The 18,852-nt window shown below is 23.9% G+C and overlaps 1 protein-coding gene and 2 long non-coding RNA genes across 5 annotated transcripts; 1 reads left to right on the top strand and 2 right to left on the bottom strand.

The window, feature by feature from the left end:
- The first annotated feature begins 120 nt into the window (after positions 1-120).
- Positions 121-17,975, top strand: LOC123267576 (melatonin receptor type 1A-like). 3 transcript variants are annotated; one of them, XM_044732287.1, is made up of 5 exons: positions 121-544; positions 8,686-8,768; positions 9,340-9,662; positions 11,683-11,899; positions 17,197-17,975. In XM_044732287.1, the coding sequence occupies exons 3-5, from the start codon at positions 9,347-9,349 to the stop codon at positions 17,855-17,857; spliced, it is 1,194 nt and encodes a 397-aa protein (XP_044588222.1). In that variant the 5' UTR covers positions 121-544; positions 8,686-8,768; positions 9,340-9,346; the 3' UTR covers positions 17,858-17,975. The 3 variants fall into 3 exon arrangements, with proteins under 3 accessions (XP_044588222.1, XP_044588221.1, XP_044588223.1); XM_044732286.1 differs by lacking the exon at positions 8,686-8,768 and having other exon boundaries at positions 124-544; XM_044732288.1 differs by lacking the exons at positions 121-544; positions 8,686-8,768 and adding an exon at positions 9,123-9,268.
- LOC123267593 lies at positions 8,638-9,343 on the bottom strand. The gene is made up of 2 exons (XR_006510074.1): positions 9,232-9,343; positions 8,638-9,128 (listed from the first exon to the last, which is right to left on the bottom strand). It is a non-coding gene; the product is annotated as an uncharacterized LOC123267593 (long non-coding RNA).
- Positions 9,494-11,526, bottom strand: LOC123267594. The gene is made up of 3 exons (XR_006510075.1): positions 11,490-11,526; positions 11,318-11,359; positions 9,494-9,626 (listed from the first exon to the last, which is right to left on the bottom strand). It is a non-coding gene; the product is annotated as an uncharacterized LOC123267594 (long non-coding RNA).
- Positions 17,976-18,852: the final 877 nt, after the last annotated feature.

Here is an 18,852-nt window from a genome sequence, read left to right as displayed (position 1 = left end):
TTTATTTACAAAAATAAAATAATTATTAAATTTGTAACCTAAAATCCATTTAAAGTTTAAATTTTACCTCTGATAAAAATATCTATAAACAAAAGTAAAATTAATATTTGTTTAAATGGAGATCGAGATAGATATTCAACAAGCTGATAGGTCAAAAGTAAAATTTATATAAGTACAAGAACACATTAAGTAAAAAGCATAATATCAGCGCTTGCGCTTTTATTATTTTTCATTCTACTGGCGTATATATAAAAGCTCCAGGCGAATGATATAAACCAGCGTTCAGTCAACCAACGTTCAGTATGCCGGTGCGTGTTACACCCTCAACATCTACCGATTTATATCACTTTAAAATAAATAGTTTAAACAAGTTTATCTAACCACAGTAAAATAAAATAAATATAATTAAATTATTTAAAAAATAAATTTTTTTTTGTTATTAAATTTATAAAAATTTTTTCAAGTGACATTTAAGTAAAAAAGAAGATGATTCATGAGAAAAGTTTAAGAGTGTCAAGAAAGTATTTATAAATACACAATAAATGTAAGTTAATAAAAAAATAATTTTTTTAAAGAAGAAATAATTTTTTTTAAATTATTATTATTATTCTAAGATCGGTGATTTTACTTATTAAACAGCATTTATTGTTTAAAAATAATAAGCCAACTAACCTGATCCATTTGAAGACTATTGAATTTTTATTTATTAATTATTTTCACCACAATATTGTCGGTATGAGCACTTATATTATCCACGGGTGAATATACAGTAGCGCTCAAATTATTATGCGTTAGTTTTTTTTTTCAACAATGTCAAAATACTTTTGAGCCACCATTTTCTTAATATTTAAAAAAATTAAACTTTCTTCTGTTACAAATTACAAACAAGGACCACTTTGACAATATTCTGTAGATTATTTAAAAGCTGTTGAAAAATAAATAAATTATTATTGTGTTTCATATTTATTTTTAATTAAACTATTAAATATATTTGTCAAAATACTTTTAAGCGCTACTGTATAATAATTAAAAATTTATGAAAATGAAGTTAGCCGACATTTCAAAATTTTTATAAATTTTTTATTGGAAAAATTTCAATTGGACAATTAAGAAAAAAAATTTCACATGTAAAAAACTTGAAAAATGATAAGTGCAATTTTTTATAAATATTTTTTAGTTATAAATTAATTAATGAAAAAAAATAAAAAAATAAAAAATGTCGGCTAACTTTAGTATTATAATTTTTTACTGAAAAAATTTCAATTGTACAATTAAGAAAAAAAATTTCACATGTAAAAAAATTGAAAAATGATAAGTGCAATTTTTTATAAATATTTTTTAGTTATAAATTAATTAATGAAAAAAAATAAAAAAATTAAAAATGTCGGCTAACTTTAGTATTATAATTTTTTTCTGAAAAAATTTCAATTGGACAATTAAGAAAAAAAATTTCACATGTAAAAAAATTGAAAAATGATAAGTGCAATTTTTTATAAATATTTTTTAGTTATAAATTAATTAATGAAAAAAAATAAAAAAATTAAAAATGTCGGCTAACTTTAGTATTATAATTTTTTACTGAAAAAATTTCAATTGGACAATTAAGAAAAAAAATTTCACATGTAAAAAACTTGAAAAATGATAAGTGCAATTTTTTATAAATATTTTTTAGTTATAAATTAATTAATGAAAAAAAATAAAAAAATTAAAAATGTCGGCTAACTTTAGTATTATAATTTTTTATTGAAAAAATTTCAATTGGACAATTAAGAAAAAAAAATTTCACATGAAAAAAACTTGAAAAATGATAAGTGCAATTTTTTATAAATATCTTTTTAGTTGTAATTTAATTAATAAAAATAAATCAACAATTTTTAGACGTCTGCTAACTTCAGTGTCATAAAAATTTTTGATTTTTTAAGACTATTTTAATTGGGATTATATAATAATAATAATAGTTATTACTATTTTTTTTACAATTTACATTATTATTATTATTTTTTTTTTATTATTAATTATTTGTATATCAGGAATGTGGACAAGATAGGATTATAATAAAAAATTACATTATTAACCAACATAGAATTAATATTTTTAAAATAAATTTGAAAAAATATACATCTGAGAACATAGGACCTTTTGATAAGTTAAATTGTAGCAATACTTAATATTGTGATAAATTTTGTTAATAATTATAAAAAAAAAACATGCAAGAGTATTGTAAAGAAAATAGCTATGAGCTAAATGAATAAATTATATTAATAATAATAATAATAATTTATTAATTGTTCAAGAATACATAATTATTCGTACAATGAATTAGAAAATTATACATAAGCATTTGATAATTGCTAATAAACTATCTGATAAAATCAACTAAGTAAAAAAAAAATAATTAGATTAAAAACAGACATAGATATAAAAATAAAGCTTATGATTGTTGTTAATAATTATTCACTTAGACAAAATGCTGAATAAATTATATTAAACAAAATAACATTAAAATCGCTACAATTACAATATTTACCATAATACGAATTATAACAGTCACTATCTTAGATTGCACAGTTGCTTTTGTCATATAAACTGTTACAAAATTAACAAAATTGATAGATTTTATTAATTTTTATTATTATTCCAGAAATAAAGTGTAAACCTATTTTATCTTCATTCATGATATACAAATAATTATTGATAATTATGGACGATATTATTATTATTATTATTATTATTATTATTATTATTATTATTATTATTATTATTATTATTACAATTACAATTATTATTATTATTATTATTATTATTATTATTATTATTATTATTATTATTATTATTATTATTATTATTATTATTATTACAATTATTATTATTACAATTATTATTATTACAATTATTATTATTACAATTATTATTATTTATTTTTTTTTTCTTTGATAAAAAAGTTCAATGCCTTCAAAATTTTTCAAACAATATAATAATTTAAAATTTTATTTTCATCAATAATTTTAAGTCATTAATAATTATTGTCTATCTATGTCTATATATATAACAGTACATATATTTAAGCTCATATATAGATATAATATCCTATTCATATATATCACAGGATACGGATGTATACATCTAAAGACCAAATGCCATTAAGCTGAGCTATAAGTACCCAGAAGTAATTATAGGATAATTAGAGTTTGAGTATAATATCCTACGAATAGAAACACGCTTACATTGTGATAGCAGTATGCATTTAAACATGTGATATAGATATATAAGAATAAGTAGCCTACTTTTGTATAATGCAACAAATTATAATAAGATTACTTAATCAATTTAAAAAAATATTTATTAAAAAAAGAATGTTATTTCTTCTTTAGAGTTGAATTTAATATCGGAATTTTATTTCTTCTTCCAGCAAATGGAATGAAATAATTGAGCGCAATAATGAAAGAGTTAATAGGGGTTGTAAAAAACACGTGCAAGAAAGCTAGTATGTATATAAATATATATCTATGGTTATAATAGTAAAACAAGAAAATGAATAGAGCGAATGACTCAGGGGTGAGTACAAAAGAGAGTGAGAGAGAAGCGAGGGTTAGTGAAAGGCGGTGGTCCCGGCAAAGCGCCAAATCGATACAGCTTCCCGTCTCGCACCTACTGACTACACCCTCTTCGTCAGTCAGCTGGTTGTCGTCGGTTTGCCTACAACCTTAACTATCTTCACTATGTTCTAACTTATAACTTATAACTATACTATGGATAATCCTGTTCCTTGGTCCCTTCCTTGACATATTGAATTATATATTCATATGTGTATTTCCGACGACTACCGCTTATCCCTCACATTTATTACTGTAGGAGCTTGCCATCTTCATCAATAATCAATTATATTCCAGGAGAGGTGCCTGTTGCTTTGTTATTTATATTCAAATGTTTATTAATGTCAGGGGAGCCTTGAATTTTGACTTTTGATAATTTACTGCTGAAAATTTTGGTATTTTTTATAATGCCAAAGTTAGCCGACGTTTTTAATTTCTTGATTTTTTTTTATTTATTAAATTAGAACTAATAAATATTTCAAAAAAATTTCACTTATAGTTTTTCAAGTTTTTTACAAATGAAAATTTTTTTGTAATAATTTTTTCGATAAAAAAAATTATAAATATTTTTTGATGTCGGTTAACTTAATTTTCATTATTTTTTAAGGAACAAATATGTTTTTTAATTAAATATCTAGTCTGTGAAGAAAATTGATTATTTGTGCATGGTAAAAATTTATTATGATATTTTTTTATAAGTTTTAAATTTATTTTTTACTAATTTTTTTTATGCATATACTGAGAAAAAATTTTTGGGAATTTTATTTCTTAGCTGAAGGTATGAAAATTTTTGTCAGAAAGTTTTTTATTGAAAAAAAATATTATAGATTTGGGAAAAAATAATTTTGGATAAAAATTCTTAAGTTTTCTTCCTAAAACTGTATTTTTCTAAATCAAAATAATTTCTTTTGAAAAAAATGTTGTAATAAGAAATTAATTTGTTTAAAATTTTCAATAATTTTATTTTTCAGCTGAAGAAATATAAATATTTCTCAGAAACTTTTTTATTGAAAAAAATATTATAGATTTGGATAAAAATTCTTAAATTGTCTTCCTAAAACTGTATTTTTCTAAATGAAAAAAATTTCTTTTGAAAAAAATGTTGCAATAAGAAATTAATTTTTTAAAAATTTTAAACAATTTCATTGGATATTGTTGAAAAAAAGTTTTATAAATTTGGACAAAAACAATTTTGAATAAAAATTTGCAAGTTGCCTGTCTAAAATTGTTTTTTTCAAAATCAAATAAAATATTTTTCAACAAGAAATTTAGTGTGAGAAAAATTTTTATTTCTTCAGCTAAGAAATAAAATTTTAATTAAAATTAATTTTTTATTAAATTGCTTATTTTTTTCAAAAGAAATTTTTTCTTCTCAATGTATGCTTCAAAAATTAGCTTATTATATATTTAACAACATAATGTTAAAATTACAAGATTAAAATTTGGTAAAATAAAATACCGAATTTAAAAAAACAAAATTAAATTTTCGTAGCTAAAACTTACAAAATAAACCATAAAATTTTTATAATCAATATAGATTTTCAGAATTTTAGTAGATAAAATTAGATTTTTAATTCAAACCATTTTTTTGTATTCTTACAAAACCGAGTTTGTAAAATTACTTCTAAAACAAATTAATGTCTTATTACAAAATTGCCCATTTTTTTAAAAATAAATTTCTTCTCTCAGCGTAATAATTGACAATAAAATCTATAAACAAAGCTAACATATAAAAATAATTAACAACAAATCAATATTAAAAAAGTACAATTATCTTCTCGGAAATTTTCTTCCAAAACATTTTTAAAATTAATTGCTTCTTTTTTTTTAACAGTATGACGTAACTTTATTTTTTTGTCATAGATCTTCTCATAACAACCCTCGGTAATGTTTAGCAGTCAGCAGTATATTTCTTCAGGCTACTAAAAAAAAATTACACGTTTAATTTAAAACTTTTATAATCCAGCATGTAGTACCAATTTAAATGATGATGGATAAAGTTTTGACAAACTTTTATAAGTTGTAATTAATTCCACAGTTCTATAAATTATTCTAAAGGTTTTGAACTATGTTGAAAACTTGTCAGGCATCAGTTCTGAAAAAATATTTAATTATTTTTAAAATAAAAACTCGAGAACGGTTGATAAGAAGAATGCATGAAACCCCGCAGAGATAATTTACATTTACATGGAAAATGAAAACCATTTCTGGCCGTAAATATATATTTATATTTATGTATGTATACGAGTCTTTCTGCGATAATTGTAGAATATTATTGCCTATTAGTCTTGAACAAAAATATTTCTCATGCATAATATACTTCTTGAAATTAGTTTTATAATTTAATTTTTCTTCTTTATTGCTACTTTTCAATCTCCGTCGCTTTTTATGAACAACTTCCTATGAAGTAGAAATCAAAAATAATATTCCGAGAAATGATACTTGTTTATGTTGTTCGCTTTGCTGAAAAATCGATCCATCATATTTAATTCTAGAATCAACGAATTTCTATGCTTCAAGTTTAGCAGTTCTGTAAGAAAAATAATAAATATATTCCTCGTATGTTATTGAAGTGTTTACTTACGTAAACAATTTTACTGTTGAAGCTATGAAAATATTGTGCGTGTTTTATGATATTGAAAACAGCAAACATAAGGCTATTTTTGCGCTTTTATAAATAAATTACATACCCTCTGGAAAATTTATACAATTGAATAAAACTTTGTAAACACTTGATGGTTTTATTACAGTTTATTGATTTATGAATCTAATTCAAGGGTTATACGCACTTGGAAGGCCAATACGAGAGAAATCAGTTTTTTTCTGAAAAGGTTTTTTAATTTATTAATGTAAAAATTAATGTTTTTTTTTAATTTTGAAATTCAAAAATTGAAGAAAATTTTATCTCACTAGTAAAAATATTTATTTTCAATAAAATTAGATCAAAATTTTAATTAAATTGTTTATAAAATTATTAAATATTTATTAGAATTATTAATCTTTCAATTTATTATTGAAAAATGTCATTTAAAAAATTATAGAAGCAATTTATTGAGTTGTTTTTGAGAAATTTTGTACATCGACTTTGAAAAGACAATTAAAAAAAAAGCGCGTTTAAATTTTTAATAAAATGAGCAATGTTGTAATTTATATTGTTAAGAGAATAAGAAAAATTTTGTTTCCAGGATATTCATAAGATAAAATCGGTTTTTTTAGTAAAATTTAGTGTCATTGCAAGCCTTGACTTGAATTTGTGCCTTTTCAAGGTTTTATTTCATTTTCACCGATAGTCAATTTATTATGATAAGTATTTAGGCTGCATTCGAAAATGCTCTATCTCTAGATACATAATTAAGAAATGACCTTTTATCTTGTGAAATATTGACATTTTTAAAGATATAAGGTCATCCCGATGTTGTACTCATCAAGACCTTTCATTTGAGTACCCACATCAATTTTTCATATATTTTATATATTTATACATATGTATATATGATAAATATATAAAAATGCATGTGGGTACTTAAATAAAAGCTCTTGATGAGTGTAACATCGGGATGAGCTTATATCTTTAAAAATATCAATAATTAAGAAATTACCTTGTACCTTGTGAACTATTGACATTTTTAAAGATATAAGTTCATCCCGATGTTGTACTCATCAAGACCTTTCATTTGAGTACCCACATCAATTTTTCATATATTTATATATTTATATATTTCATATATTTATATATTTATATATATGAAAAATATAACAAAATGCATGTGGTTACTCAAATGGAAGCTCTTGAAGAGTACAACATCGGGATGAGCTTATATCTTTAAAAATATCAATAATTAAGAAATTACCTTGTACCTTGTGAACTATTGACATTTTTAAAAATATAAGTTCATCCCGATGTTGTACTCATCAAGACCTTTCATTTGAGTACCCACATCAATTTTTCATATATTTATATATTTTATATATTTATATATATGAAAAATATATCAAAATGCATGTGGGTACTCAAATGGAAGCTCTTGATGAGTACAACATCGGGATGAGCTTATATCTTTAAAAATATCAATAATTAAGAAATTACCTTGTACCTTGTGAACTATTGACATTTTTAAAAATATAAGTTCATCCCGATGTTGTACTCATCAAGACCTTTCATTTGAGTACCCACATCAATTTTTCATATATTTATATATTTATATATTTCATATATTTATATATTTTATATATTTATATATATGAAAAATATATCAAAATGCATGTGGGTACTCAAATGAAAGCTCTTGATGAGTGTAACATCGGGATGAGCTTATATTTTTAAAAACGTCAATAATTAAGAAATGACCTTGTATCTTGTGAACTATTGACATTTTTAAAGATATAAGCTCATCCCGATATTACACTCATCAAGACCTTTCATATGAGTACCCACATCAATTTTTCATATACTTTATATATTTATACATATGTATATATGAAAAATATATCAAAATGCATGTGGGTACTCAAATGAAAGCTCTTGATGAGTGTAACATCGGGATGAGCTTATATCTTCAAAAATATCAATTGTTTACGAGATAAAAGGTAATTTCTTAATTATTGACATTTTTAAAGATATAAGCTCACCCTGACATTACATTAATCAAGACCTTTAATTTAAATACCCACATCAATTTTTAATATATTTATATGTATTATATATTTATTTATATTATATATTAATTTTAATTCAAAATAATGTTTTTCAAATCTAGAAAACTTTTTTTCAATAAAAAAGTTTCCTATTTCTTCAATTTCTTAAATTTCTTTTCTGTTTGCTAACGCTCCGAGATAACTTTACAAATATTCGTATAACTTTAAAAATAATAGTTCAATTAATATAAAATTTTCTGTCTACATACTTGAATATATCTTCATTCTAAAAATAAAATTTATCAAAAATTCTGAATAAATACTACCTCTCAAAAATCTCGATAAATATAATGCTAAAAAAAAAAAACCCCCCATAAAAGAAAAATTAAAATGCAGTAGAGTTGTTGAGTAAGAGCCAAGTATTTTTAATATTTAATTATATTTTTCAATTTATTAGCACTTGGATTCGATTAATCGTTGATTACGTGCCGACACTTGAACAACGAGGCTTCCCATCCAAAGTGGAGTAGTATTGAGTAGGTGAGAGATAGACCCTATAGCGTTTATTCTACCTCTGGCCTCTAGCCTCTAGCCTCTGGTCTCTAGTCTCTAGTAGTGTAAATTTTGTGTGCGACACTACCATAGTAATACCATCAGCACTACACGTTCTCCAAGTAGCAGCAAGTACGAGGGTGTACACCAGCACAGCCCACTCTCGATAATGAGAACTTCTCCCAGCGGGTGACCTCGTAATTCTCATCATTTCATTTCCCTCTAGATAATCCTCCACCCGAGTTGAGAGCAGAGGATAGAAGTTCTTCTGCTGGAGAATTCGACCAGAGTACGCTCTACAATTCATATCAGTGCGCCAGTTGTCGTTCGCTTTTATGGAAATAAAATCTGAAAAATTAAAATAATAATAATAAAGAGTATAGAGTATAAAATCTTTCCATTAACGTAATTAATGTCTAATGTGATTAAAAAGTATAAATGTGATACCTACATGTGTCATTCTCGTTAATTATTTAATTTAATCGAGTGTAAGGCTTTAGTGTAATTTATTTTTTTTTTTAAATTCAATGTCACTTTTTGATGTAATAATTTCTTCCAGATATAAAATGAATGTGACGGCGATGAGAAGTATTACTACGTTGGCTTCGCTGATGACTGGAGATGACAGTGACAGAATGACAATGACTATGTCGAGCACTACCTTGGTGGGAATGCTCGCCGGGATTGACGTTAAAATATCGATGGACAGGAGTAAAACAAATATATTTGACAGCGATCTAGATGTGTCGCCGGTTACACTCTCATCTGACTGGTCCAGAGTCGCAAGGCTTCTACTACTCGCTTCTCTCGCTGTCGTCGGCAGCGTTGGTAATGTCTTTATGATATCTGCAATTATGGTCGAGGATCATCTAAAAAAAAGAGGTGGGTTTTTAGATTTTTTTTACGGACGAATTAGTATTGAAAAAAAATTTTTAAATTTGCTTTATTAAATAATGACTTTGGTTAAATTCTCTTGTAGTTTCTTAACTACTGACATTTTAAAAGAAATAAGCTCATCCTGATGCTACACTCATCAAGAGCTTTCATTCGAATACCCACATTAATTTTTCATATATTTTATATATTTATATATATGTATAGATGAAAAATATATTAAAAATGCATGTGGGTACTCAAATGAAAAGTCTCAATTAGTGTAATGTCGGGGTGAGCTTATATCTTTAAAAATGTCAGTAGTTGGCAAGATACCAGGTCATTTCTTAATTATTGATGTTTTTAAAGATATAAGCTGATTTTGATGTTATACTCATCAAGAGCTTTCATTTGAGTACCCACATGCACTTTTCATATATTTTTCATATATATACATATATATAATATATATAAATATATAAAATATATGAAAAATTGATGTGGGTACTCAAATGAAAGGTCTCAATAAGTGTAATGTCGAAGTGAGCTTATATCTTTAAAAATTCCAATAGTTCACAAGATACAAGGTCATTTCTTAATTATTGAAATTTTTTAAGATATAAGCTCATCCCGATGTTACATTCATCAAGAGCTTTCATTTGAGTACCCACATGCATTTTGATATATTTTTCATATATTCATATATATATATATATATATATATATATATATATATATATATATATATATATATATATATATATATAAATATAAAAAATATATGAAAAATTGATGTGGGTACTTAAATTAAAGGTCTTAATGAGTGTAACATCGGGATGAGCTTATATCTTCAAAAATGTCAGTAGTTGACCAGATACAAGGTAATTTCTTAATTATTGACGTTTTTAAAGATATAAGCTCATCCCGACATTAGACTCATTGAGACCTTTTATTTGAGTACCCATATGCATTTTTGATATATTTTTCATATATACATATGTATAATATATATAAAATATATGAAAAATTGATGTGGGTACTTAAATGAAAGGTCTCGATGAATGTAACATCGGAATGAGCTTATATCTTTAAAAATGCCAATAGTTCACAAGATACAAGGTCATTTCGTAATTATGTATCTAGATATAGAGCATTTTCGAATGCAGCTTAAATATTTATCATAATAAATTGACTATCGGTGAGAATGATATGAAACTTTAAAAAGGCACAAATTCAAGTCAAGACCTTTACTATGACACTAAATTTCAGTAAAAAAACCGATTTTATCATATGACTATCCTGGACACAAAATTTTTCTTATTCTCTTAATTATACAGATAATATTAAAAATTAGTTAAAATAAATTTATCAATTAAATTTAATTAAAGTTTTTAATGTCAAAGGTAATTTTATGTCGACTAAAAATGAAATGAAAAAATTATTACAAAACATTAAAAAAAAATTCATTTATAAAAAAACTTGAAAAACTACGAGTGCAATTATTTAAAAATATTTTTTTAGTTTTAATCTAATTAATAAAAAAAATTTTTAATGTCTACTGAAATCAATAATATTTTATTTTTCTTTACTCTACATTGTCATACTTATATTTCTTCAAAAGCCGCATGAGGTTAATTTATGATAATTATGCAATTGGATTTCACCTTTTATAGTCGAGGGTTTTTCCTTTAATTACCACCAGGCATCTGGAAGTTTGAAAACGTTTTAGAGGCCATTAAAGTCCGTAAAGTCTTTATTTTATCGAGATATCTAATGGAAACGTTGCCGATATTTATCTTACCAATTAACGGAATTTTTTCAATCAATTAAGCTTACCTGAGAACTTACTGAAAAAAAAAAATTCAAACAAAAAATATTTTCATGAATAATCCATTAGCAATTATGCAAAAAAAAAAAAAATAAGTGCGCTTTTAAAAATTTTAGATGCATGATTGCGATATATTGTAATATAAAAAGTAATGAGATTAATAATCGCATGATTACTAAATATAATACTATTTTTTTCAAGGCAATGCATTCTTGGTCAATGTCGCGCTTGCTGATTTACTGGTAACTGGACTAGTTATACCTTCGTCAGCGATTGTTATTCTTGCTGGTCACGAAGACTCTCTCAGTATATGTAGATTTGAATGGACACTCGAGGCTTTGTGTTTCCTCGTGACGATCTTGACTCTGGCAACCATCGCTGGGGAAAATTATGCACGACTTTGCTTGCCCGCTGAAAAGTAAATATACATTTATTAATATAATGTTAGTTATGTTAATAATTACTGCAAGTAAAATGTTAATTTAAATTAACCTTGGGGAAATATTTATCTGAAAAAATTGAGAAAAAAATTTTTTTTCACTCTGGACACGTTGGGTTTTTAAAAATTAGAAACTCAGAAAAAAATTAATAAACTTTATCAAATATTTAGCTTAAATTAAAATTTTTTTTTTTTTTTAAAGTTCTTACTCAGTCAGAAAAATTTTTAATTTGACTTCTTTGAAAGATTTCAGACTTTTCTAGAAGAAATAAATCTATTCCAGAAAATTATTTAATTAATAAGACATCTGTAGAAAATTTTTACAACTTCAAAACTAGCTGTGAAAAAATTTATTGATGTGATTTAATGAGAATATAAAAATAAATATGATACTGAAATTTGAGACATCAGATATTTTTTTAACTAATAAATTATTATAAGAGAAATTTATTATAAAATTATCAATAAATTCACTCTTAAAAGACAAAAAAAACATTTTTTTTTTTTCATTTTTAATATTTTTTAAACATAATAATTACAGGTAACTGTAACAGCTCTGAAAAATTTTTTTTTGTACTTTAAAAGTGTATTTTATTAATGATGAAATTTGAGAGACATCAGATAATTTTTCAACTAATAAATTGTGATGAAAAAAATTTATTTAAAAAGTTCAATCTTTCAAAGCTCTAAAAAATTATAAATGTAATTTTTTTTAAATAATTTTCTAGATCTAGTTTATTATTCAAAAAAAATTTTGTGCATATTTCAATTTCATAAATAAATTGTTACTATGTTAAAAAATTATTTTCTATTTCTTCACGAGGTTTTGATATTAAAAATTGTCATAAATAAAATAATATTTACTAGCAACTTTGCAGTCACTATGTGACTTCCGTGACTTGTGAACTATAAATAAATAAAATTTTGCTTTATTAAATAATGACTTTTGTTAAATTGCACTGTACTTTTTTAACTATTGGCGTTTTGAAAGATATAAGCTCATCCTGATGTTACACTCATCAAGAGCTTTCATTTGAGTACCCACATCAATTTTTCATATATTTTATATATTTATATATTATATATATGTATATATGAAAAATATATGAAAAGCCACATGCATTTTTGATATATTTTTCATATATATATATATATATATATATATATATATATATATATATATATATATATATATATATATAATTTATATAAGTATATGAAAAATTGATGTGGGTACTCAAATGAAAGCTTTTAATGAATGTAACTTCAGAATGAGCTTATAACTTTAAAAATGTCAATAGTTCACAAGATAGAAGGTAATTTCTTAATTATTGATGTTTTTAAAGATATAAGCTCATTCTGATGTTACACTCATCAAGAGCTTTCATTTGAGTACCCACATGCATTTTTGATATATTTTTTATGTATACATATTACATATATATAATATATATAAATATATGAAAAATTGATGTGGGTACTCAAATGAAAGGTCTTCATGAGTGTATCATCGGGATGAGCTTATATTTTTTAAAGTGTCAATATTTCACAAGATACAAGGTCATTTCTTAATTATTGATATTTTTAAAGATGTAAGCTCATCCCGATGTTACATTCATCAAGAGCTTTCATTTGAGTACCCACATGCATTTTGATATATTTTTCATATATTCATATATATAAGTATATAAAATATATGAAAAATTGATGTGGGTATTCAAATGAAAGGTCTTGATGAGTGTAACATCGGAATGAGCTTATATCTTTAAAAATATCAATAGTTCACAAGATACAAGGTCATTTCTTAATTATATATCTAGAGATAGAACATTTTTGAATGCAGCCTAAGAACTTATCATCATAAATTTTGCTTATTCTCTCAATAATATGTATAATTTATATTTATAAAAAATTACTTGCAGTTTTATCAGATAAATATTTCCACAAGGTTAAACAGTGAAAAAATTTCCACACTGTAAACTTTTGAAGACGATATAAACTTAATTAATATTCAAATGAAGAAATTTGTAGTTATAAGTTACAAGTTATTCTAACCTATATAAATTTATTGAAGTAAAATTAGAATAACAAATTTTAGTGTCAGTCATAAATCATCAAATTGGAGAATGAATTATTTGCTTTAAGTATTAGAAAATTTATTACTGTAATATTTTCTATGACGCAGTATATTTTACTGTAGACACTAAAAATGACTAGTTATGATTATAATACAATTAGGTTAGCCAGTTTATATATATTTTTGTTAGTATCGATTTTTGTTAGTTTAATAAAAATTTTAAGTTATAGCTTCATTTTTAATCTAATAGAGTTTCGATTAATCAATTAAATATTTATTCTTGAAAAATTACTTTTTTCTTTCTCTGAAGATCAATAAATGACAATGTTCATTATCAAACGTTTTGTTGTACTTATCTATTGTAAGAATAATACAAAGAAGCTCACAAAAATCATTCTTAACGTTATTGCCCCGACAAGAAGAAATATTATAAATAATGAACAGACCTCAATAGAAGATATTGATGTTCTTCAAATACAAAGATGGTATCTTCATATCTATTCAATGCTGCGACGTCATTGTTTTTCTATTAAACAAGATTTCCTAGAATTGCTATCATTAGTGATATATTATATAATATATATCTATATGTCTGTTGAATAAAACACAGATCGAAATTTATTGTCTGTTGGAAATTAATCACTAAATTTTCGCTTTAATTTCTTCAGTGTAATTTTAAGAAAAAAATAATTTATAAAAATTGTACTTGAAAATTTTCAAGTTTTTTACAAATTTTTTTTTTAATTATCTTGTAATAATTCTTTCACAAAAAAAATTCTAAAAATTTTTAAATTGCTAATTTAATTTTCATAAATATAATTATTAAAAAAACTTGGTAATTTTTTATTAAATTTACAGACCATAAAATATAGATTAAAATCTATTATCTGTTGAAAATTAATCACTAAATTTTCGCTTTAATTTCTTCAGTGTGTTTTTAAGAAAAAAATATTTTATAAAAATTGTACTTGAAGATTTTCAAGTTTTTTACAAATGATTTTTTTTTTTTTAATAATTCTTTCACAAAAAAAAAATTCTGAAAATTTTTAAATAGCTAACTTAATTTTCATAAATATTATTATTAAAAAAATTCGGTAATTTTTTATTAAATTTACAGACAATAAAATATAGATTAAAATCTGTTGTCTGTTAGGAATTAATCAGTAAACTATCGCTTTAATTTCGAAGATCTTCAGTGTGATTTGTCTTTTTAAGCGCCTTGAAAATTCTTACCCTAAAAATATAGCGATCAATAGTCTTTATGATTCTTAGAAATATTACTATGTCTAAATCGAAGCGGCACAATTTATTATTTATGTAATTATACTAACGGCGTTATTTTATTTTTTATGAGCTTAGAAAATTCTAACCAGAATTAATGACCTGAAAATTCTATAAACAATTGATTATAATCTCAATGCATAGGATTCGTTTCAGTGTAAAGAAATTTTTAGTGTTGGAAATTCTTTGTGCTGTAAAGAAGAAATGATTAAATATTCTATTTGATGATAAATAGGAATTTTTTTATGGAATTGAGTTTTAACTATTGATGATATAGTTATAATAATATTACAGTATTGATTTTTGTCGTGAAATTCTATTTTAATTACGACTGCAAGAGTAAAATTTCATTGAAATGGACTCAGAATAGATATTTATTGATCTAGAAATACATGTAAACATATAAATTGCATAAAATGCTGTAATTTATAAATTAACTGGTGTATTACACGAGAGTGTAATATCGGAATGAGCTTAAATTGTTAGAAAGATCATCAGTAAATAAAATGCGATAGTCATTCCTTCGTTATTAACATTTTCATAAATATAAGTCCATTCTGATATTATACTTATCGAGATCTTTCATTTGAGTACCCACATGCACTTTTCATATATTTTATATATTTCATATATTTCATATATATCATATTTAATATATTATATATATATATATATAAAATATATAAAAAATTGATGTGGGTACTCAAATGATAGGTCTTGATGAGAGTAACATTAAAATGAGTTTATATCATTAAAAACATCATTAGTTAACAAAATGCAATTGTTATTCTTTAATTATTAACATTTTCGTAAATATAAGTCCATTCTGATGTTATACTTATCGAGACCTTTAATTTGAGTACCCACATGCACTTTTCATATATTTTATATATTTCATATATACTTCATATATATCATGTATTTAAAATATATGAAAAATCGATGTGGGTATTCAAATGAAAGGTCTCGATGAGTGTAACATCAGAATGAGCTTATATCATTAAAAAGATCATTATTTAACAAAATACAATAGTCATTCTTTAATTATCAACATTTTTGTAAATATAATCCATTCTGATGTTATACTTATCGAGACCTTTAATTTGAGTACCCACATGCACTTTTCATATATTTTATATATTTCATATATACTTCATATATATCATGTATTTAAAATATATGAAAAATTGATGTGGGTATTCAAATGAAAGGTCTCAATGAGTGTAACATCAGAATGAGCTTATATCATTAAAAAGATCATTATTTAACAAAATACAATAGTCATTCTTTAATTATCAACATTTTTGTAAATATAAGTCCATTTTGATGTTATACTTATCGAGACCTTTCATTTGAGTACCCACATGCACTTTTCATATATTTTATATATTTCATATATATCATGTATTTAAAATATATGAAAAATTGATGTGGGTATTCAAATGAAAGGTCTCGATGAGTGTAACATCAGAATGAGCTTATATCATTAAAAAGATCATTATTTAACAAAATACAATAATCATTCTTTAATTATCAACATTTTCGTAAATATAAGTCCATTTTGATGTTATACTTATCGAGACCTTTCATTTGAGTACCCACATGCACTTTTTATATATTTTATATATTTCATATATGCTATAATCATATATCATATAAATAAAAATATATGAAAAATTGATGTGGGTACTCAAATGAAAGATCTCAATGAGTACATTTTAATGGATTGTACATTTTAAAAAATTTCTAAAATAAATTATTCATTAAAAAAAAGTTTTTAAATCAATAAATCCTTGTCTAACTGTAAAACTTTCATTATATCTCAGTGTACAATCTAAAGCAATTAACTTAATTAAGACAATTATCCAACCACTTAAATAATCGATCAGTTCATGACTAACTATTGATAATTTTTCAGATACGAAGCGTTGACCCCAAGTCGCGTAACAGCGACAATCTTCGTAATCTGGGTGATAGCAGGAATAGCAGTAGGACTTCAATCATCATTAGACTTCGGTCCAGACTTCTGTGGGCGTAAATTTATTCCGGTGGCAATCCCGCAGGTAATAGGAGCATTTTTTCTAGTACTATTGCCGGCTCTGCTGACACCAATTCTGTATCTGCGTTTGGTATTACGCGTGCGTCGCGCAGTAAGAGGTTCATTCAAGCCACCGGCGTCATTCTCATGGGATTATGAGTTAATGAAGACCAATATATACAGCTTTACCCTTTTCGCAATATTCTGGTTGCCCTTTGGTGCGGCAATTTTAGCCAGCGCTCAACGACGCGTAGGAGCCAGGATCTTCTACAACCTCGCTTGGTTCGCTTTATCCAAGTCCTGCATTAACAGCCTCGTCTACTGCGTCTTCGACCGACATTTCAGAAATGCTTATGTTAAACTCTTTCATTACTGCTGCTGCAAAACGACGGTCAGCTTCTCCAGGCGACCTAGAGGAGACGGATCCAGGTCTTCTGGGGATGTAAGACTCAGGGTTCATATCATCCACTCTTATGCCAGTCCCGCTTCTTGTAGACCAAATGTCGCTAGGCCAAACGGCAGAGACGTTTATGAACTTTAAGTTTTAGTTTTTTTTTTTAGAAATGTGTCGTTATTTTTTTATTAAGGTGCCGCAAAAAAATTGATTTTTTTTTAGTGTCTTAAAAAAAAATATTATGAAGCTCTTAAAAATTGGGTAAGAAGATAAAATATTTAAGATTTTTTATGAAAATAAAAATTTTTATTGAAAAATTATTTAAAAATTTTTCATTTGTTAAAAACTTCAAAAACTATAAGTGCAATTTTTTTTTTTTTTTTTTTTTTTAGTTATAATTTTATAAATTAAGCAAAATAAAAAAATAAAAAATTATTATGATTTTTTTATTTCTTCACTGAGAAAAAAAATTTGTTTGAAAAAATTAGTTATTTTAAAATAAGAGTTTAATTTGGTGAAAATTTTAAATAATTTTCTTTTTTAGCGGAAGAAATGAACATTATTTTTCTTAAAAACTTTTTTTTTGGTAAAAAGTTTTATAGATTTTGATAAAAATAATTTTTATGATTTTTTTTATTAAAAAATTATTAAAAAAAAAATTTTTTTTTAATTTTTCATCTGTTAAAAACTTCAAAAACTATAAGTGCAATTTTTTAAAAATATTTTTTAGTTATAATTTTATAAATTAAGCAAAATAAAAAAATCAAAAATGTCGGCTAACTTTATTATTATGATTTTTTTTATTTCTTCACTGAGAGAAAAAATTTTGTTTGAAAAAATTAACAATTTTGTAATAAGAGTTTGGTTTGGTGGAAATTTTAAATATTTTTATTTCTTAGCAGAAGAAATAAAGATTTTTCTTAGAAACCTATTTTTTTAAAAAAAGTTTTATAAATTTAGACAAAAATAATTTTGATTGAAAATTTGTAAGTTATTAATTTCTTCCTAAAATTGTTTTTGTTTAAATCAAAAAAAATTTTTTCTCAACAAAAAGTTACATTGAAAAAATTCTTTTATTTCTTCAGCTAAAAAATGAAATTGTTTTAAATTAATTTTTTTTTCCAAGAAGGCTCATTTAAAAA

The sequence above is a fragment of the Cotesia glomerata genome, linkage group LG6, assembly GCF_020080835.1.
Source record: "Cotesia glomerata isolate CgM1 linkage group LG6, MPM_Cglom_v2.3, whole genome shotgun sequence".
NCBI classification, from domain to species: domain Eukaryota; kingdom Metazoa; phylum Arthropoda; class Insecta; order Hymenoptera; family Braconidae; genus Cotesia; species Cotesia glomerata.
Note: the sequence above shows the minus strand (reverse complement) of the source record. Positions and strands in the feature narration are given on the sequence as shown.

Coding starts and splice junctions, on each gene's coding strand:
- LOC123267576 (XM_044732287.1), top strand. CDS start 9,347: ATGAATGTGACGGCGATGAGAAGTATTACTACGTTGGCTTCGCTGATG. Junction 9,663..11,682: donor GGATCATCTAAAAAAAAGAG/GTGGGTTTTTAG, acceptor ATTTTTTTCAAG/GCAATGCATTCTTGGTCAAT. Junction 11,900..17,196: donor CTTTGCTTGCCCGCTGAAAA/GTAAATATACAT, acceptor ATAATTTTTCAG/ATACGAAGCGTTGACCCCAA.